The 27,354-nt window shown below is 40.6% G+C and overlaps 1 protein-coding gene across 1 annotated transcript in view; it reads right to left on the reverse strand.

Moving 5' to 3' along the window:
* Positions 1-25,016, reverse strand: part of LOC114521506 — a 29,955-nt gene extending 4,939 nt beyond the window's left edge. The window contains exons 1-27 of the mRNA XM_028541974.1: positions 24,778-25,016; positions 24,268-24,476; positions 23,647-23,968; positions 23,276-23,467; positions 22,812-23,091; positions 21,430-22,530; positions 20,949-21,227; positions 20,525-20,737; positions 19,911-20,401; positions 19,285-19,455; positions 18,616-19,035; positions 17,052-18,206; positions 16,670-16,883; positions 16,416-16,556; positions 16,090-16,292; positions 15,546-15,797; positions 15,179-15,427; positions 14,583-15,074; positions 14,173-14,478; positions 13,822-14,049; positions 12,805-13,566; positions 12,166-12,421; positions 11,018-11,921; positions 10,260-10,491; positions 8,894-10,109; positions 8,574-8,784; positions 163-8,267 (exon numbers count right to left, since the gene is read on the reverse strand). Coding sequence (XP_028397775.1) covers positions 163-8,267; positions 8,574-8,784; positions 8,894-10,109; positions 10,260-10,491; positions 11,018-11,921; positions 12,166-12,421; positions 12,805-13,566; positions 13,822-14,049; positions 14,173-14,478; positions 14,583-15,074; positions 15,179-15,427; positions 15,546-15,797; positions 16,090-16,292; positions 16,416-16,556; positions 16,670-16,883; positions 17,052-18,206; positions 18,616-19,035; positions 19,285-19,455; positions 19,911-20,401; positions 20,525-20,737; positions 20,949-21,227; positions 21,430-22,530; positions 22,812-23,091; positions 23,276-23,467; positions 23,647-23,968; positions 24,268-24,476; positions 24,778-24,912 — 18,739 coding nt within the window. The 5' untranslated portion in view covers positions 24,913-25,016. The remainder of the gene's footprint in view (positions 1-162; positions 8,268-8,573; positions 8,785-8,893; positions 10,110-10,259; positions 10,492-11,017; positions 11,922-12,165; positions 12,422-12,804; positions 13,567-13,821; positions 14,050-14,172; positions 14,479-14,582; positions 15,075-15,178; positions 15,428-15,545; positions 15,798-16,089; positions 16,293-16,415; positions 16,557-16,669; positions 16,884-17,051; positions 18,207-18,615; positions 19,036-19,284; positions 19,456-19,910; positions 20,402-20,524; positions 20,738-20,948; positions 21,228-21,429; positions 22,531-22,811; positions 23,092-23,275; positions 23,468-23,646; positions 23,969-24,267; positions 24,477-24,777) is intronic.
* Positions 25,017-27,354: the final 2,338 nt, after the last annotated feature.

A 27,354-nucleotide genomic window follows, 5' to 3' on the forward strand; every position in this document is an offset into this window, starting at 1 on the left:
AATAATAGGGTAAAATACTAAGACTTTACATTGTTTACATTGTCGGACCAAGTTTTTGATTAGAATCGTTTTTCGCCTTTCCTCAAGGCACAAAATGAAAAAAGAATTAACCAACAAAATATCTAAAAGAAAGTATCTACGAAATCATAATCAAATACTTACTCATATGAAATTGGTCAGCAAACACTTTTGCTCTATACTTCACGTCAATTTTTCCTGCTAGACCTTTCATTCCATGTGACGTCATAAAAGATAGCTCTGCTCGATCATGAATTTCTAACGTCGCTAAAACAAATGTTCCGGGTGGACTAGGCACCAGACTTTGATTATGAAACCTAACAGTCTGAGCTTCCGACATAAAGACCATTTTTCTTTCTTTTGTCAAAAACAAATGTTGAACACCGATGATACGACCGTTAACACTCAGCGCATGGCCGTTAGGACTTTCACGGCTGTGACTGACCACATAGAGCGATGTATCAAGTACAGCAGTGCCATGTTTGTCAATATTTAGATTTATCGATGGTCGTGAAACTCCGCCATGACCTGTCGAACCACGCAGATAGAATGTATGATTGCTTCCGACGTAAATATACCCAGTTCCGTCCCCTGTAAGTTTATCAGTTTTTAAACTTCTCTTTGCACCATCTGGTTTAAGTTTTATGGCTGTCTTTCGTTTAATAATAACTTCATTAAAAATGAAATCGGTGACATTTCTTTCGTCAAGTGTAACAAAAATGAGATTAGTTCCTTGTCTTTCACCAAATCTCAGTTGAGAATAAAAACGCTTGTTCTTTAAATACCGCAAAAATACCGTCCCAGGGCCTCCATACCTACTTTGATCTCCCGGTCCTCCTGACGCTCGATAAACTCCCCTGTATAAAATATCTTTCTCAGAGTATATTGCAATTCTACCACCTGCCCCACTGCCAGAGAGAATACCACCTGATGCTCCCCCACGCACATCCATTACTCCAAAGCCACGATACGAATGTGTGGTAACGTGGATACTACCTCCGCTTCCCCCTCCTGCGTTACTTCCCCTTATCCCGTTTCCACCAGAAACAGTTATAATTCCATCAACTATCAACTGCGATCCAATTTTCAGGATCAGACTTCCTCCCCCTTGCCCGCCTTTAACATTATTCGTTCCTAAACCCCCCGGTTTACCGCGTTCAGTTGGGTGATATAAGGAACCATGGTATGGACTTTTTTCTTTAGTACTACCTTCTCCTCCCTCGCTTCCATGACCGCCACCAGTCCCTTTTGGTAAGTGAGACAGCTCTGATTTTGATCCGATAACACCATTTTCACCAGAACAGTCAATTCGACCACCAATTTCAACGTGGAGGGACGAAAGAGTAAATGAAAGAGAGGTTGAGATTAGTGATGCATTATACTTGATATCAATGCTGTCCGCCATTATCTTTACCTGGTGAATATCATCGATCACCAATACACTGCTACTGTGCAGGATGAGTGAACCGAATTCCAATACTCCTTTGGATCCCGTAAAATCTCTTCTATCCTTACCTATCCCAAGTATAGAACTTTCATAGAACCTCACCACTCGGTCACGTGCTAGCTCCATATTGCGCATGCCGAGAATGATACCACGTGATTCGATGGAATAATGTCGTTGACCCACAACAATGACGCTATGTGGAAGGATAACCAGCCCTTCCTCGTCTACTTTAAAACTTACAGGAACACGAGCCGGGGTTCTTTCGCTGATGACCACTGTCTCATTTCGATGTACATGTATAAAACCACTTCTATCACCAGAAAGTAACCCAATTCGTAACCTTTGATGGATGTTTGGTTGTTTTAATAACTGTAATGCGGCGCCGCCACGTAAAATAATTTCATCAAACTCATATTCATGTTTGTCCTCTTTCAGAGTAACAAAAACTTTCTGCGTGGAAAAACGATTGTCAAGTATCAGTTGTGTAGAAGTGCGCCTATTTCTTGTTTCACTAATAAAGATAGTTCCGGGTCCTCCATTCAACCGCGAAGAACCACAGTTAAGACTGGCGCTACGGATGCTACCACGATAATTGTACTTTGATTTCAAGACTATCCCTATACGTCCTCCACTACCGCAACCACCGCTTCCATCTCCTCGACCACCATCGGCAATAATTTCTCCCTTACCCACGAGATTATCAACCACAAGGTATATGCTTCCACCACTTCCTCCACCTGCATTTGATCCACGGTGCGCATCTCCACCATTCACAGTCAACTTACCATCAACTTGCAGCAATGCTGCTTCAATAAAGATAACGCCTCCACCATTTCCTCCAGTTCCTGATGATGATCCTCTTCCTCCTTCACTGCCGGGATTTTGAGGTTTAAATATATTTCCGTATGACTTATCATCTGGCGTTTTGCCTCCAGGACTTGCATAACTCCCTCCAAACCCCACGTTAGAACTTGATGATCCGGCTCCAGACCCTCCGGAAGACACGCCATCAGCAGACGTGATCGTTCCTCGTTCGAGGATCAGACTTCCTGCAGCAATTTCCAAATCTTTCACGCGAATCATCACGCCATTCTTCACGATCATATCAGCCGTCTGAATTCGTAAATTTTCAGGTGCACTAAACGTAGTTCCACTTTTAAGAGTCAAACTTCCAAACAACTGAGTTCCGGGTAAAGATAAATAAACAGAACCAAATGTTTTAAGATAAACGCCAGTCTGCGACTTCTCAGAAAAGGTCACACGACTTCCTGTCTCTAGTGTGAAATGCCGTACATTCATCAGCTGCCCATTGACTGTAAGCTCTGCGCTATCAACAAACAATTTTGATGCAGTAACAAACAGACCTTTGTACTGAATAATGAGATTCGTTCGAAGTGTAAAAGATGTCTCTTCAGATTCGCTAGTTTCTGAGAACATAACTTGATTTGCCTGAATCACGATTTCACCCTGAGTATCAGCCGAGAGTTTTGCCACAGATATCTCCATTTTTTGGTTATAGTTTTTATTTTTATTGAAAAAATAGACGCCTGCTGGTCCTTTCATCTTAAGTTCATCTAAAGACACATAATCGCCAAGGTTGTTTGTTAACGCCGTCATAGGTTTTGCATCTGATTTCATGGCATGGTTGTCTACAATTACAATTTTCCTGGGAATACGATCTTTATTATCTTCGATGTAAACAGTTCCTGATGCCCCGATGTACTTCCCTGACCCACCATGTATCTCGAAGTCTCCTTGGAAAAGTAATGTGCTATGAAGATGAACAGCAACGCGACCACCACTGCCTCCACCACCCGCTACATTACCGTTACCACCTCTGGCCCCAATTACGCCAACACCTTCTAAACTTCTTGATTGGATGTAGATACTACCGCCACTACCCCCTCCACAAGCAGATCCTTTGCAATTTTCACCACTGACCAATATTGAACCATCAATTATAAGTTTTTCGCTTGTTAATATATTCAAATAACCCCCGCCATTTCCACCATGTGACGGAAAGTATCCTCCACCTCCACTTCCAAAGTTCGTAGGTGCGACCATATCACCATACCATTTTCCACCAGAACTAATGTCACCACCCCCTATACCAGCATGCCCAGCACCTCGCCCATAGCCATATTTATATGCACCAGCACCATCACCACGACCACTAGAATACCCTCTTTCAGCAAGATCTATCCTTGCACCTGAATGAACAAGTATAGTCACAGCTTGAATGCTCAGCCAACGTCCCTTTAATACCGATCCATAACGTAATTCCAATGTTGCAAAAACCAAGGGAACCTCTGTTAAGTCAGACTTCTCAAATGACACAATCGAATTACTTTTTAAAAGCAGGGATGCAAACTTGTATTCACCTCGTTTTGATATAAATGTATAGTTTCCATCAACAAAAAGTGCTGTCCTTGCAGAAGCAGAAAGAACTGTTTGACGTCCTTCACCGATGACCATGTCTAAAACACCAGTAATAGTTCCAGAAAACCGATTGTTTGATCCAAGAAAAGTAACGGAGGAAGGAAGTCGTAGTTCACCATGTTCTGCGACATGAAAATTACACGAGGGACTAGACGCACGCTGGCTTGTATCAATCTCCACGATAATCCCATTAGGTATATTCAAAGTACTGAGAGAACTGGTGATAAGTTTTTCAACAACCATGTGATGATCAGGTATTAGTTCAATGCTTCCCATTAAATGAAGTATATCAATGTAATAACTGCTCACAGTTTCACTTAGAACAATGGGAAGTTGCTTTGAAAGACTGATATCTTTGTTATTCAAAATCAATGTTCTTATCGTTAATCCGTTTTTCTTCTGAAGCAACCATATTGTTCCAGGGGAACCCGAGGGTAATTTTACACCAGTACCTCCTCTAGCATCAAGCGTCCCAGTAAAAATATCATTTCCCTCTGTATTGATGTAAATCCTTCCCCCGCCTCCGCCTCCTCCTTCGGTTCCCGATAAACCCCCCCGTGCATACACTGAACCTCGCCCTCTGAATATTTCCTTGATAGACATGTAAATACTGCCTCCACTTCCTCCCCCTGCACTTCCAAGACCATTCCCACCATTGGTAGTAATCGTACCATCAAGGTGTAGAATGCCTACATCTAATACAATGACCCCTCCGCCCTGACCTCCATTACTCCCAGTTGCAGCACCACCACCACTACCTGGCTGAGCTGACCCAAACATTGACCCATATATTGGACAAGAGTTTCCAGTATAACCTCCACCACATCCACCGTAACTACCCCCCTTCCACAACGAGCCCCCAGAAAAACCACCTAAACCTGGTCCTGACCTGTTCCCAAGCCCATCTGATATGATCTGGCCTCCCATGTGTATATTTATCACAGGTGTCTTAAGGAGCACATGTGGACTTTGAAGGATACCATTGTATTCAATGTTAATGGATACGGCACGGACTTCGAGCCTTGATTTTCCACCATTGTTGAATACAACACGGCCGCCACTTAAGATATGAAGTTCACGGAACGTGAGAATACCCTTTTGTGAAGATTTTGTTCCAATGATTCCTTCAGGAGCAACTGAAACTAAAGCATTTCGTCCAATTATTAATTCTTGCCCTCCCTGTACTTTGCCAAAAACATCGAAACTTGGCTTCAATGTTGTTTCCTTCACAAACACGCGTGATGCTAGAACCAGTTCACCACCCATCTCAACGCTAACCGCACAACGTAGCACAAATGGTTGAAAACCTGTCACGCTACTAGATCCCAAGAGCAATTCCTGGTTTTTTAACACACGTAGTTGACCAGTGAAATCCCCTTCTAAATCCAAAACACTTATTCTCGTTTTATTTGAGCTTGGGTTGACTACTTCAACTCTCCCTCCCTGGGTAATCTTCAGTTTTTGCAAAGTGTATTTAGTTTGTGTTCCGTGCATAATACTGGTGATACCCGAACTCTGTCGTCCAGCATTGTCCACAATCGTTGTTTCATAAGGAATACCCACCACATATTCTCTGATAAACACAGTTCCAGCGGCTCCACATTTGGTTCTACATCCCCCAAAACTACTTACTATTCCTGAATAATCTCGTTTGTCCTCAACATACAAAGCAATTCTACCTCCAGAGCCCCCACTTATCCCGTTTGCTCTAAACACCCCTGATCCTTTAAGTAATTTTGCCTTTATCATCAGACTTCCTCCACTACCACCGCCATCCCTCTGTGACCCTACACCATCAGCGTGCACCTCACCATCCACATGCAGCACTCCAGCGACAATTATAACAATTCTTCCTCCCCCGCGATGAGATACCCTACTTGAATCCAGACTTCCACTACCAAACTCAGTTGGTTCGAAGACAGAACCATAAACAGAATCTTTCTTAGCACCAGCACCTTGTCCTCCATGGCTTCCACCAACTCCTGCGTGACCATCATACCCTGGACCTTGTTCGTGTCCCCCGCCCGTTACTCCCACCGACGCAAAACTATGTATTTCCAAATGGTTGGAAGTGATGTTGAAGGACTTTAAAACGGATTTTGAGAGTAAAGAAGAACGAGACTTGAATATCAATTGCTTGCACATAATCACGAAATCGAAAGCGGACACCATTAATTCTGCATATGGTCCAACGACTATTTCATCTATTTGGAGTTTGGATGAGAGTGCAGAAATATGGACTGTCGAGTACTGCCTCATTATAAAGGAATTCGTCTTCAATGTACCGTTATTCCAGTTGAAATTCGTCTTCTTTGCTAAAGTCAACCTTGGCGTTTTAACAATACCCCAGAGATTCACAGTTCTGGTAAAAATAACTGGTACTTGAATGTCCACAACACCACTTACGTCCAGCTCGCATGTAATCTTTTCATTTAAAGGCAGTTTTGTGATTACTAATTTATGCCCCTTAGGTATAACAATCTTTCCACTCCCATCAGTCTGTAATAATTTAACTGTCAATTCAGAAAATGAAACCCTGAAAACAGAAGACTGTGCAATATAAAGCGAGTCAACTTCAGTCAATGTTGTGTTTTGAGGTAAGAAAGCAGGTTCAGCTCCCTGACCTTTTATAACAAGACTTCCATTGATGCTATTTTTATCATGAATGTAGATTGTCCCTGCTGTACCTCGAAACACGCCATTGCCGCCGTATGCCTCTTGGTGTCCCTGGAAATTATCAACTGATGAGTTCACATGTACTGCAATTCGACCACCTCCACCACCACCCGAATTTCTGCTTCCCCCACCATTTGCTCTTAACACTCCTGTACCTTTTAAATTGTGAGCAAATACAAGAAGGCTACCACCACTACCTCCTCCCCCATTTGTAACACTTTTTCCGCTGACATCCACCACTCCATCAATAATGAAATCATACGCTACGTTTATCTTAAGTTGACCCCCGCCACTTTGGGACCCACCCCCACTTGTACCATAGCTTTCCGGTAAAACGACATCACCGTGTACGTCACTTGGGCTAGCCCTACCACCAATACCGCCGTATGATCCACCTGTACCCAATGACAATTGACTGGACCATTGCCCGGGTTTAGCCTCGAGTTGCCCGTTGGAATAAATTCGAAGATATTCGACATTTAGAGCGTTTTTATTTACACGGCCAGGATCGGCTTCGAAGCTCATTATAGCCTCGCTCAAAATATCTAAACGTCTATAATTGTAGACTCCTGGTCTGAAAACACAAGTTTGACCGGGCAACAGACGGAAGTCTGTATAATCACAGGTTATATTGTAGTTCTCCGTGTATTTCGTAACATTTACTAGTCTATAAATCCCATCACTGTCTGAAATATTCATCACAACTTGATAAGGAATTGGCGCGGAGACTGAACTCCACTCTCCTTCACCACAAGGATTGTATTCCCTATTTTTTGAAGTATGTTTTACTATACCATAAGGACATAGACTACTTCTCAACGCCGGCCCTCTTCCTTGCACGATTTTTTCGTTGTACGTGGTAGCACTATGAGAGACGCGATAAAATGCTCCATAATCTATCTTTAACACGTCTATATTTAATTTAACTTTACTTGAATGTGAACTTTCAACAATACCACGTCGCTGTACGTGTAATGTTTCAAATTGAAATACTCCTGGATGTGTTCTGTAGCTTGTACTTCCTGGGTACACGGCGGTAAATTTGCTGTTCTTTGCAATGCTGATATTCTTTACGCCAGTCAAGCTGCCGCCAACATTTAGATTTACACCATCAGTCAATAATACATTCTCTGGAAGCAGAACAAATCCATTATTCTGGATATCGATATTAGTTTGCAACATCATTGTTGTTGTACTAGAAACATAAACATTTTGCTCGTTTTCAACTCTTAATGTACCAGTTCCATCACCATATAGTTTAGTAGATATTTGCAATGTCATGGATTGATCAGTGCCACAGGAAATCAACTTTAGCTTTCCACCACGTCGGATTTCAATCTCACTAAAATGGTAGTCGATCGCTTTTGTTTGACAAACCAAAGCGGAAAATCCAGCTGAGTTTTGGTTGTTGTTGTCCAAAACAAGTTTTCCATTGGAGTTATCTCTTCGTAAATAGATCATTCCTGATGCTCCTGGAGTATTTCCAGTCCCACCAGATATTTGAAGGTCGAAAAGTAGCGAGCTCTGTTTGTAATATATAGCAAGCATTCCACCACTTCCACCTCCGCCATTATAACCTCCGTTGCCCCCGGAAACTGAGATGATGCCATCACCATGAAGCATGTTCGTCGTGATCCAAATGCTACCGCCAGCAGCGCCACCTGCTGTACTGATACCAGGCTTTCCTCTGAAAAGAGTAAATAGTTTAAAACTTGTACGTTAAAATATTATCAAACAAAAGAACTCAACCTACAATCACAGTTAGCACAAATTTATGACATTCGTGTTTTGTGACTGAACTGGTCCACAAGTTTCGACCAGATAATTCAACCAAAAAACAGATAACTCGCTAAATAACTCAATTACTATCGTTATCAATCGTTAGAGTCAACCAATGCAATAATGATTTAACCCATCTTCATTTATACGTTAAGAAACCGTTCATCTTTGTTAGCATAATGATGAAAATCATTTACTAAAACGTAAAAAAAACCTTGCAGATATTTCTCCATTAATGATTAAACGATCATTAACAATAGCACGAATCACACCACCCCCAGGTGCACTTGGTGTGGATTTGTAGCGTGGAGGGCCACCGCCTTCGCCAGGATATACAGGCTCCATCACAAAATCATAAGGTCCTCCAAGTGATCGCTGGCCTCCATAACCAGCGTGGGAGCCTCCTGATGACTCTTGTTTTGCTCCTAGAAATACGAAAATCGCTGATCAACAATCATGTACACGTGAACTTCTTAACATTTATGTTCTACTTGTATAATTAATTATATTATTAAGTTAACATAAACTGCTAACCTCCATAACTCGTCTTCAATACACCTTGAGTAAATCCTTGACCATCAACTGTGATCTTTGCCATCTCCTCTACTTCCACAATATTACTTTTAATTGTCAACCTTCTTGCTTGCACTAAACCCTCAGCTTTCACTTCAAGCCTGGACGTTTCCAGAACATTTCCGTGTTCGGAATTCGTAAATATCATCTTTCCACCTGCCTTTACAGTTACTCTTTCAAATACAAAGTGACGATCAACATAGGGGCTACGGATGAATGATCCCGTGTTGACGCCAAAATTCATTGTTGTCTCAGATACAGTGAGCTCTTTAAGCCCCTTCAAACGTCCCTCGCAGTTAAACACAGTCTTTTTCACTTCAATACTCGGTGGTAACCCTAACGTACCGCTTTTATACACTTGGATATTAACAGGAAATATAACACCAGCTTCCTGCACATGAACAGTTTGTCTTTGACCAACATGTAAATAGCTTGTCACGCCATTTCTTAAGTCATTATTTTTCAGTCTTCCAACAACCATCTCCTGATCAAATGAGCTAGACTGAAGAACTAAATGTGATCCTCCAGTCAGAGTAATTTCACTAAAATCGTATTTGCTTTTATTAGGAAGTGCAGGCAACCATGTTCGAGCATTATCTTTCCGCGGGTTGGCATAGTTGACAAGTACAGTTAGAGGCTTTTGATTTTTGTTTGAAACAGAGAGATATTTTTTATTGTTTTTATAGTCTTCTTGAAACACGGTACCAGCAGCCCCTGCTTCATACAATGAACCTCCACCATAAGCGGATATATGACCGGTAAATGAACTGGAGCGATAATACACTGCGATTCTTCCACCACTGCCTCCTCCTCCATAACTGTTACCAGGACCTCCAGATGCATCAATCATACCCTCACCTCCAAACGTCGTAGTATTGATATATATACTACCTCCACTACCACCGCCATGATTCGTACCTTGCGCATATACACCGCCCTTACATTCGATATTTCCGTCCAACTGTAAAACACGTGTGGTTATTTGTATGACTCCACCTCCTGGGGATTGCCCACCACCCCCAACACTTCCAAATGATGAAGGGCGGATCATACTACCATAAAATGCACCAGTGTCTACGTCATAGCGCCCGCGACCACCAGTACCACCATGGCCAGCGCCTGATGAACCACGTGGATTGTATCTTCCATAACCTGGTCCTAGTCCACTGATTATACTCTAAAATATACGCAACAAATGACATTTTTATCATTTGATCTCTAACCTTAAAGCAAGATCCAACAATCTCTCATTTTTACTACAGGATATATTCACCTTGTAGAATTGAGGCAAATAGTAACTACACGCTTACATTATGAAAATCATTACCTTTGCTTCGTAATTTGCTTCCAAGATGCCAGATTGGTCAATTTTGACAAGATTTGCAGTAAGGTCTAGTTTGGTGGCATGAAACTTTCCGCCACTGCTAACAATAAGTTGATTACATGACACAGACAGGCCACCAGAATCACTTTCCACTTCGAAAATACCTCCACCTTGAACGCTGATGACATCAAATGTAGTGTGACGTGATATATTTCCTTCAGGGTCAATCATTTTTCTAATAAAAAAAATAGTGTTGTGCCGTTTAAATTTAAAGAAATGGCTGCATCAAGATTTCAAAAACCCAGACGCGATTGAACACTTTGAACATCCCAAAATGACTTCAACCGACGTGGTGAATTTTTTAGGTTCGACTTTAACCACCATATGTTTTATACTTCTTATTTAAAACTGGAAAGTCGTTTGTCCATGAAATGCGTTTTGGACTTGCGACCACGTCCGCAACCACAGTAAAATTTAAAGTTGGGTTACAGTCGGTAATGTAAACAAACACCTTGTTTACAATTTATTTCTAAAAATATCAAGAATTGTTAAAATATTTTACACTATTTTGGTTCGATCTAGTTCTAAATGAATATGAGCTGGAGTCTACTACCCATTGTAATGAGTGGAACCTTGTTTTTTTGTTACAGCGTGTGTTGCTCTATTTGTTCCGCTGTTTAATTGTGTTATGCCATGCACTGTTGCTCCATCCTATATACCGTAACGTGGTTATGATATGAAATATAGGAAACAGTTTTCACCTTAAAATAACTTTACCACCATTCGCTACCGTAAGATTCCTGGCTCCATTTAATCGTCCCGCAACAATAATCTTTATTCCGTTCACCACAAAACTCTCTGAGAGCGTCAGCTCTCCCCGCGGGTAAACATTTATACTCCATGGTAAGTCAGCTGATTTGCTTACTTCCTCTTCACCCGTAATAACAAGTTTTTGACTACCAAGTATATGTAATAGACCAGTCTTATCTCCTGTGATGCTGCCTATGTCCCACTCCAAAATACCTTCGCTGGAGTTCCTCATTGATGCTAACTGACCCAGGCCACGTATTTCAAGGTGACTCAAAATTACTTGGTGTGAACCCTCTGAGGGTGTCAACCATGTCCTTCCTCCGTCGCGTTGAATGTCTGTGATGCTATCACTAGATGGTTTACCAATATTTTGGTTGTCGATAATTAACTTCTTAAATCTGCCATCCTTACTTGAGAGATACACAGTCCCAGCACCCCCTGGGGATAAATTACTCTTTCCCCCATAAGCCTCGAGTTTACCTGCAAACGTGTTGTTTTCAAATGTGGTTGCTATGCGGCCACCGCCACCACCACCACCATAGCTAAGACCATTTCCACCATTAGCCTGTATGGTACCTCTTCCAGTAAAAATTTTACTTTGGATCCAAATACTACCACCACTACTTGCACCAATGCCTGCACGAGGACTGTCATTACCTATGGCAACGATTGTACCATCTACTGTGGTTAATTCTTCGGCATACAATTTAACAACCCCTCCAGCAGGAGCACCATTGCTGCCACCAGTACTACCATACATTATTGGATTCTGGAAATCACCATAGGAAGCACCGGGACGATCAAACACGACTCTACCATAACCACCACTTCCACCATGACCAGCCCCTCCATTTCCTTATCAAAATAGATAATTAAATATTATTACAAAAATATACAATTAATTCCCAGGTAATGTGACTGTCCCAACCTGAACCAAAATACTGTTTACAAGATAATAACGGTACCAGGAGATAATAGAAGGAATTAAACCCAGAAAACGTAAATTGACATTTCCAATTACATATATTTCTATCTTTATATCTCTCCAAACTTTCTATTCTGTTTTTTATATCTTTTTAAACTGAAAAAAATACTATACCTTTTCCAGTGCCCAGCGAGAACCCAGATGATTTTGTGACAATACTGCCGGCGACTTCTATTGTGATATTTCGTGCGTGAACATCGACATTCTGACCGCTGATCATCCCTCCAGGAAATACGTGAAACTTGTCGGAGATATTTAAATTTAGAGACTGGGTAAGAAACTTAGGATTCTGGAAGTTAAGGCGAGCGTTTGGCATTACTGTCAATGAACCAAACATAAAACTGTTGTCTTTTAACCCATAAGAACTGGCCTAGGAATAAATAACAAAATATATGAGAGATAAACCTGGCATAGCAAAAGATAATTTTTGGGGAACGAATGATAAATATATATTTTTAGCGAACAAAATAGAAACAAAAATTGAAGTTAGCGCGACAAATTGTAATACGCAAAAATTGATACAATTAGATAAATAAGTGATACCACTCAGTGTAGGTAATAGTATAGTTCCAAGTGCTATAACGGATATTAGCAGCCTTATCCCAACAAGAGATAACACTCAGCACAATAAATCATGAATAACACAACAATAACTTGGTGTTAAGACTTCAATTATGGACGTGACAAGGCGAACAACATTAAAGAAGTACATTTTTCGTTGGGAATAATTATTAAAATACAATTTAACTTTACCTCGTTTCCAAGGAATACACTGACACCTGTACCAATACGAAAATCGCTGATAAAACCAAGTTTTCCTTCAATAAATAACTGCGAGTATACGCTGAGCTTGTTGAGATGAACGACACGAGGAAGAGATAAATATCCACCTCTGTACACGCGGAACCAGGATGGAAACTCGGCTGAAGCTGATTTGATGACAAGACCCGCTCGTACGTGTAACATACCTGTGCTATCACCTGTGAACATATTTATTGATATATCTCCAGTCACGCTCAACACAAAAGAAACATGTGCACCTCCAAACAAACGCAGTTCATCGTAGTCCAAATCTTCAGGTGAATCCACTAATATCCAAGCTTTTCCACCATTCTCATGTTGATTGCTGCTAACCAGGTAACTATTCAAAGGAACCAATCCATTATTGTTTATTTCCAAAGTCTGCAATGCTCCAGTTTTGCGATAAATCGTCCCTGGTCCTCCAGGTTCACGATTGCTCGTCCCCCCCTGTGCCGACATTTTACCATTGAAATCAGTTTTGTTGCAATTAATGCTCAGTCGACCACCGCTTCCACCTCCTCCGTTGTTTACAGCTTTCCCGCCATTAGCAAGCAGTTGACCTTTTCCTATGAACCTCTCAGCCAATAACATGACACTTCCTCCACTTCCACCACCACTTCCTGCTTGACCATCACTTCCGCTGACGTCAATAGTGCCGTCAATATCGATAAGTAGAGCTTGAAGAGACACGACGCCACCACCTGCACCTCCGGGCTATAATAAAAAAAATCGGCCCAAAGACTTATGGTGAATTCAAATCGGTAATGATTGCCGTAATAATCGCCAAACAAAGCCTTAATTTTCTTTGCATAAACGTCACGTAAAAATAGCTGTTGGACTTTAATACGTATACCGCGGCTGTCGGAAATTATACATTTATTGAGGTTCAAAGAGAGTTTTAATACGTTAACCTTAAACCAAAAACTCGAATGAAACAAAAAGGATCATATGATTTCGACGTTAACTTACCAATTGACTTGAACCCCGTCCACCACCGCTGCCAAATTCCTGAGGAGTTTTCACGGAGCCATAAGCCACCCCTACTCTTATTTGGTCTCCACGCCCTCCTGTTCCACCATGTCCCGCTCCTGAGCCACCTTGTAGCAATGAAACACCAGAGCCAGTTCCTTGGGTTGAGGGATAACCTCGGCCACGAGCTTTCAATAATGAAGACGTGTCTAGTTGAATCTTTTTTGCCTGTGAAGGAACATAATGATCGTGAAATCTAGAGGTATCTCGATCACTGGTCGCTGGTTAATCGAGGGAGATTGAACAGCATATAAAAAATATTCAGTATTTTAATACAACATAATGTCACACCTGAAGAAACATTCCACTAATGTCAGCCGTACCATAAGCATTTACAACAAAATCATCTTTAAGAATTATATTCAGTTTTCCAACTGTTAAATCACCTAATGACTGTTGCAACAGTCCACCTGTAAATATATGTAGGCTGTCAAATTTCAAACTACTTGTGGTCGCTGCACCCAAACTGGTTTCAGGAAAAACATTAAATATGCCCTTTTCATCAATTCGTAATCTTTTTAGTCCCAATATTTCTCCTCTTCCGACGAATATACCGTTTGTTATATGCGTTTCTTCCGACAAAACAATCGTGGATTGCTGCAAGTAAAGTAATTAAAATTCATTACCAAGATAGTATAAATAAAAAACAGACAAACGAAAGACAGGGAAGAAATTAAAATTTATATTTCTTAGATACGTACCTTATACGTTTGCACGTTAAATGGTAATACAGTAATCTTTTGGCTTGATATATTAACTATTTGTTGAGCACCAACATGTAGGCTGCCAGTATGATCACCATTCACTTCATTTATAATCATACTGCGGTTGAGTGATGGTAGTTGTAATATTCCAAGATGCGCCGAACCACTTATTTGTAGATAATCAAACTCCAAGTCGTTAGAAATGTCAGGAACCAACCACGTTCTTGCGCTATCTTCAACGATATTTCCCTGTTTGAAATCTCCAGAATCCCGACCAATGAAAAGCTTTATCTCGGACAATGAAATGTATTTTTCCAAGGCTCCAAGTTTAATTTCTATTGATGTTATTTCATTGTTTATTTTAACATCATGGAACACGCCAGTGTTGAAACAACCACGAGATGAGATTCCCGAAGGCGTCAGATTAATCTTTCGTTGATTTTTTGTAATGAATACATTGTAGCTGACACGATATTGCGATCCACAGGACTAAAAACGAAAAAAATACTGATAATTGTGGCTGGGCATTTTACAGGTTCATAATTACACATAAAATGCGATATATTTAACTGATAAAAAAAGACAAAACGTACCGGATATATCCTAATGCGTTGCAACCATGTCTGCCGGAAGAACGTTATGGTGATGGTAGCAGACGTTGAGGTACTCACATACCATGTGTTTAGATTACCGTCCAATAGATTGTAGAGTTGATAATAATGATAATAATATGTCCGTAATGGAGAAGCATTAGTTGTTATGGTGATACCTTCGCGAGCTTTGTAAGTTGTGGAAGATTGAGTTCCACCTGAGCCACCAACCAATTTCAGCGGTTCAAGGAGCTACGTTAAAGAAATTTTATTTGGTAAATTATAATTTTTTAATACATGCGTTTTGACGTACCAAAATTGAAGTGAGTGTTCGAACAATGCCCAGTTATCGGACATAAAAGTAACCAACCTGGTTCACTCTGTCTGTCTGTGGTCCATGACCATCGTTATTCACAAATAAACTCTTCTTTGTGAAATTATCTGACATCGTATGATGATGGTATAATGTTCCAGCTGCACCATATTCCTCGTTACCAAATCCACCATGAGCTTCAATTTTGCCGACATAATCCTCATTATCCCCGTAATACAGTGCTATCCTACCACCGGACCCTCCACCTCCACCTCGGTGTCCATAATTGTACCCTTTACCGCCGTTTGCCTGAAATTTTAAATTTGGCATCATAATTTTCTGGGATATGAATTGTGTGGGGAAAGGGACACTTTCAAATTATATATCAATTATCAGTTTGTAGGAACACCACGTCATGTGTATTTGCTTCTGAAAAGCTATCCGTCCATTATTTTTGATATTTACTTAATTGCACTGATGAAGGTTATCGAACCCATAGCTTTGCAAAAACAATTGTAGTATTCCTACTAAATGATAAATAATATTGTAAATTTGCCATGGAAAATTACAAAATTATAAACATATTAGCAGTTGCTTTTACCTGTATTTTTCCACTGCCATCCAACCTTCTAGTTACGAGATAAATACTTCCAGCACTTCCACCACCAGAGTATACACCCTGGGCATTTTGACCATTGACCAGAACATCGCCGTTCACTGTTATACGATTAGATATGTTTAGGAACAAAATGCCCCCTCCAACCCCTCCACGTTGATTTGGTCCACCATTACCACCAGAACTTCCTGTTTAGAGTCGAATACACTAAGTTTTAAATTGCATGTAAAAATTAAATGTTTATTTTTATGTCCCCCTTGACCAACACACCCTGGCAGTAGGCTTGTTACAACAAACAAACTATTGCGTACCAAATTCCAGTGGCCTGAAAACTGATCCATAAGTATTCCCAGACATTATTCGTCCTACTGCTCTACCACCACGCCCACCATGACCTCCTCCTGATCCACCCGCAAGGTATCCTGGGATATAATCAGCGCCCTTCCCTGGACCTAAAAATTTAGAGAAAATTTCTCTTTAAGTCAGTTTTATTTTCAATCGTTCGTCTAGTCATTTTGTTATATGTAGTAGTGAATAACACAATTTAATATATTTAAATTTATACCAGGTAAGTCGAAGTTTTGCCCAACTAAACTTGCTTCAAACACAGCTAGCGTATCAACCGTCACATTTATTGCATTCACATGAAGGTTGACAGCCGAAAGCCTTCCACCAGCGTGCACGTGAATAGAACGTCCATTAAATTCCCGTATGTTGTCTTGATTCGTCACCGTCATGGTACCATGGTTACGGATACTGATCTCCTCAAAATCAAAGGTCTTAAGGAAAACAAAGTGGGAAAAAATAAGTTTCAGAAGTTCACATTGATCTTCGTGAAAATAAAATTTAGCCTGCGGTTACATTTATTTGTAATATGAATAAAAAAAATTAATAAATCTTTTACTGTATAAGCGAACATAAGTTTTGGGAAAAAACCTGTAACATACTTTAGTAGATCTGCCACGGAAATCATACATTTCTTTCATCTTGACAATACCATAATCAGCAATGGTTATATTCTGACATTTCTGTAATATTCCATCCACGTCGACTGTCACACCAGCAACCAGCAGTTCACCTTGCATGGTGGTAACACCACCCTGGTAGATCACCATATTGAAAGGAAGATAAGATTCTAGCGAGATGAAAGATTGATTATAACCAATGAAGAAAGAACCATCACGACTGCCCTGCATTCGAGTAATTGTGATAAACAATGGATGCCTCGTCTTTTCAGGAATAATGAACAGTACTTGTGCACCACCATAAATTTGTAATTCACTTATTTTGATGTCGTTATCGTCAGGATCCAGCGTTACCCACGTCCGTGCCGAAGCTTTTTTAGAGAAATCATCAAAACTGGAACTCAGATTCCTCTCTGGATCACGTGGCCGTCGACCATGCGCATTGATATACAAAGTGCGATTTTGGATCTCAAATTCTGTTTCGTTTGTGTATTTATTATGGTGTGCTAAAACCTCGATATTATCTGTACTATTCTGAGTGATCCGTTCTAGATAAACGGTTCCTGCTCCACCAGGTTCAAAGTTACTTGCTCCGCCTAAGGCCTGGTACTGGCCTATATAATTATTAGCAGTTGTATAAATACTAATTCTTCCAGCTCCACCACCCCCACTCCCACTGGCAGCTCGGTCTCCGTCACCCCCGGTAACGTCAAGTAAACCTTGTCCGTGAAAATGTTTCGCATACATCAGAATGCTTCCGCCACTTGCACCACTTCCCTGTGGTGATATTGCCGAACCACCTCTGGCAGAGAGAGTACCATCAATATGAGCTGTATTTTGAACAACAAGTTTTATGAAACCTCCGCCATAACCAGGTACACGAGGGAAAATTGGGGCGGCGCCTGGTCGACCAGACAAGCGTGGAATTCGGAATGAACCATAAGAGACCCCAACCAAACTTTCACCATAGCCCACGCCACCATGACCACCATGACCAGCGCCACTACTGCCTGAAATATGAGGTTTACCATCGCCCACATGAAGTGTGGAGGGTATAATCTGATTATTTGCTGATAACGTGGAATAAGGTTCCAAACTGATGTTCGTGAATTCCAATTTTAAACGATTTGCTTCCAACTAAAAACGACATGTATGTTTAAACTAACTTTCTTGCCATAGTATATGTTGATTCGTAAGGTTACGTTATTGTACAGAACGTAACCTTAGCTTTACCCATGACGTAACCTTACGAATCACCATCGTACTACACAGTATAAAAAAGGAATTTAGCTGTTTTTCACGGCGGTAAACGTGAGAAAATAACAGCAAATCACAGTATTTTAAATTGTGTCCGCCATTTTCCTTTTCGAGGTCTGTACTTTATGTAGTCCTATTAAAATGTCCTCAACCAGCAACGTTCCGTATTTGAGGCAGAGAGGCAGTAAAAAATGATCTTATCGCCTCGTAATACTGTAATTTAGTCTAGAATTAGCTGAGCTCTCAGTTTGAAAATAATTTCTTAATATACAGTACAATATGTACTTACACTAGCACCGCCGCGTATATCCAGTGATACACCTTTAATCAAGGCTGCGTCTTCTTTTGCTAACACTTTCATTCGACCATTAGTTTGAACAACCAACTTCTCCATGGTCAAATTTAATTTCTTGTCATCATTCGTGAGAGAAAAGAAGCACTGAGGACCAACAGTAACTTTCTCTAACGTATTTACAGCCCCTCGGACTACAACATTTACTGAATGACAATTGAAGTCTTGAGGTAGATCTAACGAGGAGTTCATATGAGCCAAGAGTTCTGTCTTGAAATAATTAGTGGTACGATTCACTGAAAGTCGTTGAGTTGAACGAACATTCATTGATCCTGTTCCATCTCCATCTAACTCTTCTATTGCAAGATGTATTTCCTTATTTGACCAGCTCAAACGTCCTCCGTGGCGTAACGTAACCTTCAAAAGAAGAAACCTAATGTGGAAACCTCAAATCAAACCAGGACTGAATACCAAGGATGTAGAAGCTTCTAGCTTCACATGTCCCTCGATTCTTTAAATTTCGATACTTTCCTAAATTGAATGCGGTTTCATCTAGAATCCGATGTTTCAGTTATTTCTTAAACGACAACTTTTATTTTCTCTAGCAAAAAAAATCATGAAAAATGCGAGTGATCAAAGTTTCTCGTAAAGGCCTGAGTTCCCTACCTTATCAAACTTCAGGAAACTCTCTGCTGTTTGATCTTCATCTTCTGTAACAATCCAAGCTTCCGGGTTTTGAATCACGGTCTGCGATGCTCCGGGGAAAACTTCTTGAAAGAATAACTGCACTTTGTTCATTGCTGCGTAACTGGAAACTTTACTCAGTGAGATCACAATCTACGAGAAAGGAATCCTAATACGTTATCACCGTTTGTATCGGAGCCTACAACTCCAAGTGTAGCCGAAAGTACGTCTGCATTTAATTTGTCGTGGTAAATACGTGTACGAAAACCTGTCAAATCTCAAAGTCTCGTAAATGAAAACATCCTGAGGTGTCTTGTGGTGACGACAAAACACTTTATTTAAACATCGTAATTCATGCACAATCAATCTACATGACACGTACTGCATGTTATCAATTGGAACCCTTTGTCTATAGTGCTTAATAAGTTAAAATTTTTCGCAATTTTCCAAAATAATTCAGTTTCATCACTTTCATGCAAGTATGCTATCGTAGGGGAGAAAAGACTTCTAAAAAACGGTTCTGAGGATTCCCAACAGAGCAACAGAATGTAATGGTACCAGCTCAACATGTCTAACATTGTATTACCAAATTAAAATACGTTTTTCACCTTATTAACATCTCTCTGTATTTCAACTTTTCCATATTGCCCCTGTCTACAGAACTTTGTTTCAGTCCAAGAAACTTGCTCGTAAACCTTTAGAGTTCCCTGGTAGGCGCGGACTCGATAGTTTGTCCAATAATATTTCGAGCTGCATTGTGGGAAAATTCTCAAATGATCAATCGTTATTGTATATGGGAAAGTAAAGGTTAGTTCAGGTGTTGCAGATGTTGTAGAGTAAAATAGACTTGTCCCAGAAAATAAATTGGACAATTGACCATTGTATGGACATGAATAGACGCAATGTGGTGAACCAGTTGTATGTATATAAATTCCCTCTGGTGATGTGTATGATGAAGAGCTGTAGCGTATTCTACCAGTGATAGACAACCGTCGAACTTCAATAATGTTTGATGATGCTGATATGTGACCATTGTCTATTATGAGTTGTCTTTGAGTTTTATTACCACTATCATCTTGAACATAAATTGAACCAGGACCTGGTAGGTGATATATATTTGTGTTTAGTTCATAGGTCAATCTGACATGCTATAATTGAATTATAAATTGAAAACACAGTAACCAGAAACAAATATTTCTATTTGAAGCATAAATTTATTTACCTCCTCTCTCAGCTACACTTTCTCCACCAAACGCTTGCAGACGGCCTATAAAGGTACTTATCCCATAGTGATACACAGCTATTCTACCTCCCCCACCTCCTCCACCCAGAGTGCCGCTAGCAACAACAGTGGCACCATCTCCACCATTTGCTTCTATTGTTCCCATGCCATCAAAATGATTGGTACGTACAAGCACTGTTCCTCCTGCACCACCTGCGAAAGAAAATTGCAATACATTGTAATACTTAGTAAAACAAAATCTAATTATTATCTTGCTATCTTATATTCAAATATTACTTATTCGCATCATAGTTACAAAATAACTAAAATAACTAAAAGCAACATAAAATATATCTAAAACATTTCATAAATGTTTTGCCATTCTCAACATCCCTACATCTTTAACATCAAATCGGTTTCTTACCCCCAATATTCTTTTTCTGGCCATTTGAGCGAACATTTCCTTCAACTCTGAACAGATTACTGACATTGATATAGATAATCCCTCCTCCAGGGGCTCCACTTCCTCCACTCCCTGCTTTAATAGGCGTGTATATCGAGTCATACGCCAAAGGAGATTGTAGTTGATACAATGCTCGACCACCGTTACCTCCGTGTCCCCCTCCAGAGCCTGGGCGCGAGCCGCTTCTATACGAGGGTCCACTTCGAATCGGATAACCAAGTCCAGTAGAAGTTATTTCACCTGGAAAATGATTGAGAAAATATCAGTTAGAACAGCTGGTGTTTGCACAATGGTGCTACACTCATTCACTCAGTTAAGTCATGATAATAGCCGGGAGGACAGTGCGACTATTAACATGTGGTTTTAAAGCATTTGATAGACATAACATGGCCATGGATGAATAAGAATTCCCGTAACACAATTGCATATCGTAGAGACTTACCTGCAGCGTCAATTGTAATATTAACCGCAGTCAGATGAACATCGTTGGATATAAACTTTCCCCCGGCATTTACAACCATTCTTCTGCCGTGGATCGCCATCTTACCATGTCCAGCCAAGGTAGTAGCAATCAATCGACCACGAGCACGTATAGTGATGTTCATAAATACAAAAGTTCCCTCTGGTTCACCCTCGCTGTTCCCTCCTGACCACAGATGTAGCTGTCCATCTCTATCTATTGCATATTCTTCCGAATCAGACACAGAACCATTCACGTACATCCAAACTTCTCGTAACGAAACACGCTTAGGAAGGAATAACGAGCCGCCAGGGTAGACAAACGTATTCACGGGAAAGTAAACATCGATATCATGGAAATAAACTTCTTGTAATGTTCCGACATGCACGACTGCTGATCGATCTCCTGTTAATAAATATGCTCGCAGACTCACATGCTCTTGAGAGGCGTTACCATAAATGACGAGATGTGAGTTTCCCTGAAGAACAAGTTCATTAAACATGTAATTTTCTGATTCTTTGAGCAATGTCACTGTGCCAACTTGGCTAATGTCACTATATACACCACTAAACAGATTCAACAAGTTCCCTGCGTTCCTATTTACTGCCTTTGGTAGTGCCAGGCCCTCATTATCAACAACCAACTTTCGCCACGTGACATGGGTACTATTTCTCTGTTCCAGGTACACAGTTCCGGACGCTCCATCTTCAAATCCAGGCCCTCCGCGGACAGAGAACGAACCGTTGTAATTATGAATGTCGCGATAGTTTACAGCGATACGTCCACCAGAGCCCCCGCCTGCTCTTCCTTTCGAACCAACTCCGCCACGTGCCTCAATAGATCCATACCCATCAAGCTCATCACATGTTAACCATATACTTCCCCCACTACCACCTCCACAGCCACTTCGCTGACCACCAGTTGGCGAATCTTGGCCATTGGCTGACACAGTACCATCAACAATGGTACGTGTAGAGTGTATTCGTAAAGATCCACCACCAATCCCTCCCATACCTCCTACCGTAACCGGATTTGAGTAAGAACTTGTGCTTTGATAATAGTAACTGCCGTAGTAAAGATTGCCTGAAAATTGAAAAAGTTTTGATATCGCTAGACATTTCATAACTAAAGGTTAACCCAGATCGAGTTTGGTATCATATTATTGTAACAATAAGGAATGCTTCGTAAATAGAGCAGTTCTTAGATTTTGATTTAAACTGAGTGGCAAGAGGAAGCGGTTATTCCTGCAGGATATGTCACTGTAGTTTGTGCGTGATAACCGTTAAAATGACACAATGTAATTTTGTCAGTAATTACATACATAAAATGTTGAATTTAGGTACCACGTTCAAAAATAATCTTACCGTAATCTTTGCCGAATCCTCCAGGGCTTCCAAAATGATGAGGGGTATAAAGGGAACCATAAGTCTGTCCTGCTAACAGAGTTCCTTTCCCACGACCACTATTACCACCATAACCACCGCCTGATGCGCCATTTGCGTGTCCAGTTCCTTGGCCGGGTCCCGATCCAGTCGTAAAACCAGAATGATTCTGTTCCAATTTTCCACCTGAGTTCACAGCCACTGTGTTTGATGCATTGATTGTGAGACGTCCATGAGATAGTAAGTGTCCCCCACCGTAGATCTTCAACACGTGAAGCAGGAATATACATTTATATGACATGATAATAAAATCTCCATGCAAACCCAATTTCAAAGGTAGCGACAGAAAGTTATTTTATCACAACACAAATATTAGGTGAAAACCCTGCCAACACAAATGACTGAAATATTCATGCAGTATCTGATCAAAAATTCTCTTTATTTACCGTAAAGTTGATGAGATTTAGCTGTAGTTCTGGCAAGTGTTCTGAGTCACCAAGTTTGACAAAACCTTCATCTTGCACATGTAATGTCTCCAAACTGTACTGCGATGGCTTGCATTGAGAACCGATGCAGCTTGCCGATGAACACTCGAGATGACCTCCATGAAGTACATAGACTTCCTTTAAACCAGTCAACTATGGAGATGAAAAAAATATCAATAAATCGCAGCAAAATCTTCTACATCAAAACACATTCGAAAAGACGTTGAAATTGGATTATATATTCTCGAGTTTTTCTGTCTAACTATTTTCACTGTGACGGTGTCAAAATTTCATTTCTAAATTTTTGAATGAGTGCAATTTCTTCAAGTTACCTTGCCAGAGAGGAACACGCTAACACTTTTAAGGAAACTTTTCCTGGGCAGAGAAAGTTGACCGTGTTCGTAAACCTGTAGACTTAATGGCGTGTCAGGATCAGTGACACTGACAGCAAAACTTTGATTGTAACCAACATGCCAGGTGCCTGATTTATCACCATACATTCTCTTATTACTTATGGATATTTGCGCTTGTGAATTTTCAGGATTTTTGAAAGCAACCTGAGCAGATCCAAAAAGATGAATTTCATCAAACTGATAGTTGGAGTTGTTTAGAAGTAGCCACGTTACTGCACCGTCCACATCAAGGTTCTCATAACTAACAAAATATATGATAAATTGGTTGGTTAAAAAGGTAAGGTTACTAAATTCGGTAGGTCATCTTTTGTAAATGTAAAGAAGAGATCAACCATAAGTGAAATATGCTTTTACTACAAATGGATTTTGTTCACACAGTCTGCTAGTACACTTGTCTTCGTCAGTGTCTGATTGTAATAGTTTTGTTTCACGTCAAAAAGATAACATTGGCACAATGCAGAAAGGTAACTTATGGTAAATTTAAAAATCAAAGGTAACTTTCTTATAATCAATGCTACTGTTGGCAGAGTCTTAGCTTACCGTTTCCAGGGTAACGAAGTTCTTTCAAATATTTCAATTTCTGCGAGACTGCTGTATCTATGTTGCGCTGCCACAAGATCTATAAATATTTTAGTCGTGTTCCTCGTGAAGTTAACATCAGTATAAGAGCCTTGTGTGCAGCCATAGTTCATGTTAACGTAATCCCGATGGATTGCAAAAGTTCTGCCTTCTTCATCCTCACCACTCAACTAAAACAAAACAAAATTAAACGATTAAAGTACTTTTTAAAGAAAAAGCTCGCGCATTGGACCGAATTTGTATAAGACTAAAATAACACAACTGGGAAAAGACCAGCGATCCTTTGAATAATATTCATAATATTCAATTATAGAACAAAGTGTTGATCACCTCAATTGTTATGTGAACGTTGTCAACAAATGTTATTCATACTGTCGCAGATTGCTCGAGAGGACTCATGAGACAAGTAGATAAATTCGTCAATAAAATTAACGGTATCAAAGACATTAAGTATTTTAAGCTTTAAAATACCTTAAATTTCGATAGGTGAGAACAAGAAGGATAAATTCGAACATGGTTGACAAAAACGTTTCTCTTGAGATCAATGCTGAGTCTTGGTCTTGAATTTGTGGTTATAAACTTGGTACCAGGATCACCGTCAAACATTCTACCAATATTATATGGATAATAGTAATGACTGTAAAACGTCGCAGAGCTTGATACAGTTACCCCACCAGGTACTGTGTACACCTGATGTGAATTTGAACCTCCGGATGTGGGTAGTCTCCGGCCTTCGTTTTTAATGATGTTTCGGATTGCTTTCTGTTTGTTATTGTCCACTCTGAGAGTTCTGTAAGCGTTTGACACGTGTTCAAGATATGTCGTTCCAGATGCTCCAGCCTCGCCCCCAGATGGAGATTCACCCCCATATGTTTGAAAAACTCCGCCGTAGAAAGGCTCGGTCAGGCTATTGTTGTAAAATACAGCTATACGTCCACCAGCCCCACCACCGCCAGTTTGAGATAAACCTCCAGTAACACTTAATATTCCCGTATGTCCGCCTGTGAATGTATTGGTCCGAATAAAGATACTTCCACCGCTACCACCACCCCCTGCGGTTGTTTTCAAACTATTCGCTTCAATATATCCATCGACCTTTAATAACATTGAAAATTAGATTCAATTTAAATCACTTTAAATCTTCCTGTTTTTCACCCAACGATTTCGTGGGGATATAATAACATCGTAAATTTATTCCATTGCTCTCATTAATATCCCAGTTCAATTAATATCGAAGTATAATTTGCTCTACTGAATATGCAAGAATAAAATAGCTATCTCGACCACCGAAATGTCAAAATCTCTCCTACCTTTAAGGTTTGACTGATATCAATTTTAATCTTGCCACCGCCAGTTCCACCACGACTACCATCGCCGCCGCTGCCAAACATTGTAGGTTCGAACATGTTACCATAAGTTAAACCTTTTCGAATTCGACATGTTGTGTATCCAGAACACCTCGGTTGTCCCCCAGTACCACCGTGTCCAGCACCACTTGCGCCCCAGTTCTTTGTAATTACAGTTCCAGGTCCTTGCATTTGTAAATATCCACCATTGTTTAGGTTTATCATTCCTCCGTCGTCAACCTCCATGTTGGAGGCTTTCACGTGAATATTTTTACTCTGCAGTAGAGCACCACCTAAGAGATGTGTAACCTTTTAGCAAAAAAACGAATTAGCCTTTTTTGAGAATTTTCATAAAATATATGAACATTACCTTCAATCAACAAAATCCTACATTCCAAAGTAAAATTTTTTTCATCTGCATTCCCGCTGTAAGTCACGATCTTTGAGCCAGCCATGACGCGGACAGTCTCGTTAAACTTTAGAGTTCGTTCTTCAGCATCTTGAGTGAACCCAGTTGGACGATGATGTAAAATGCCTCCATTAAGAAGAGTTAAGTTCTTTACATGGGCAACAGTTCCGGCCAAATATAACGAAACTTTATTAATTTCCGTGACGTCAGCAAGTCCTAGGTATCCGCCTTGATAGACATGCGCATGCGCTGGAAAATCGATGAATTTTCGACGAAGATCAACTACCTGATGATTGCCCACATGGACAGTTCCTGTACGATCACCGATCATAAAGCTGAAATAGAGTGAGGTCACACGGTTTGTAATGTTTGATAATGTAATCCCAAGATGAGCCCGGCCGTAGATTTGCAATTCTTCAAAATGAAATCGATGCGAGTTATCAGCGAATTCATGTTCACCAGAATTACTCAATATCCAGGTTTTCCCAGTTTGCAGAGAAAGGTCAGCGTAGTTATCGACCACCTTATTAAGTGGTGGTTGTCCATCATTGTCCACCAATATAGTGCGGTGGGTGTGTACAAGATGATAGTAAAATGCAGTTCCGGATCCTCCAGCTTCTATATTGCTCGCCCCACCTCTCACTAAAGTCTTACCAGTGAAGGTTGAGTTCTTCGTGAAGTAAAGACTTATTCGACCTCCAGCTCCTCCCCCGCCTCTAACTTGGCCTCCACGGCCTCCAACCACAGAGAGAGTTCCAGTCCCCTGAATTTGATAACAACGTATATAAATACTACCACCACTTCCACCTCCATTCCTGCCCTTTTCGGCATCATTGCCGTTAGCACTGACGACGCCATCAATATGAAATACATTTGAGACATTAAAGAACGTCACTCCTCCGCCGTTTCCTGAATTTGATCCGCCACCGCTGCTTCCAAACATTACTGCTTCGTACAAATCATCGTATGGTAGTCCTGCCCGTTGAGATTCACTACCTTGTCCACCAGTCCCTCCGTGACCCGCGCCTGAGTACAAGAAACCAAGTCCAGGATTTACAATGCCATGGAGACCTCGAGGATCGACATGCGTTCTGTTATAACCAAGTCCATCAGCTGACATAATACCATCATCATCAATTGTAATATTCTCAGCAATTATAGTTGGACGCGTCGCATGAAATAAGCCACCGCCCTCGACATCGAGTGCGCGGACACGAAAAGTCACTCCTGGATGGTCAACTGGGGAAGTTAATCCCTGGATAACCCCCTTATCTTGTATTTTTACCGTGTCAA

The sequence above is a fragment of the Dendronephthya gigantea genome, unplaced genomic scaffold (assembly GCF_004324835.1).
Source record: "Dendronephthya gigantea isolate DGI-Jeju-01 unplaced genomic scaffold, DenGig_1.0 000020F, whole genome shotgun sequence".
Taxonomy (NCBI): Eukaryota; Metazoa; Cnidaria; class Anthozoa; order Malacalcyonacea; family Nephtheidae; genus Dendronephthya; species Dendronephthya gigantea.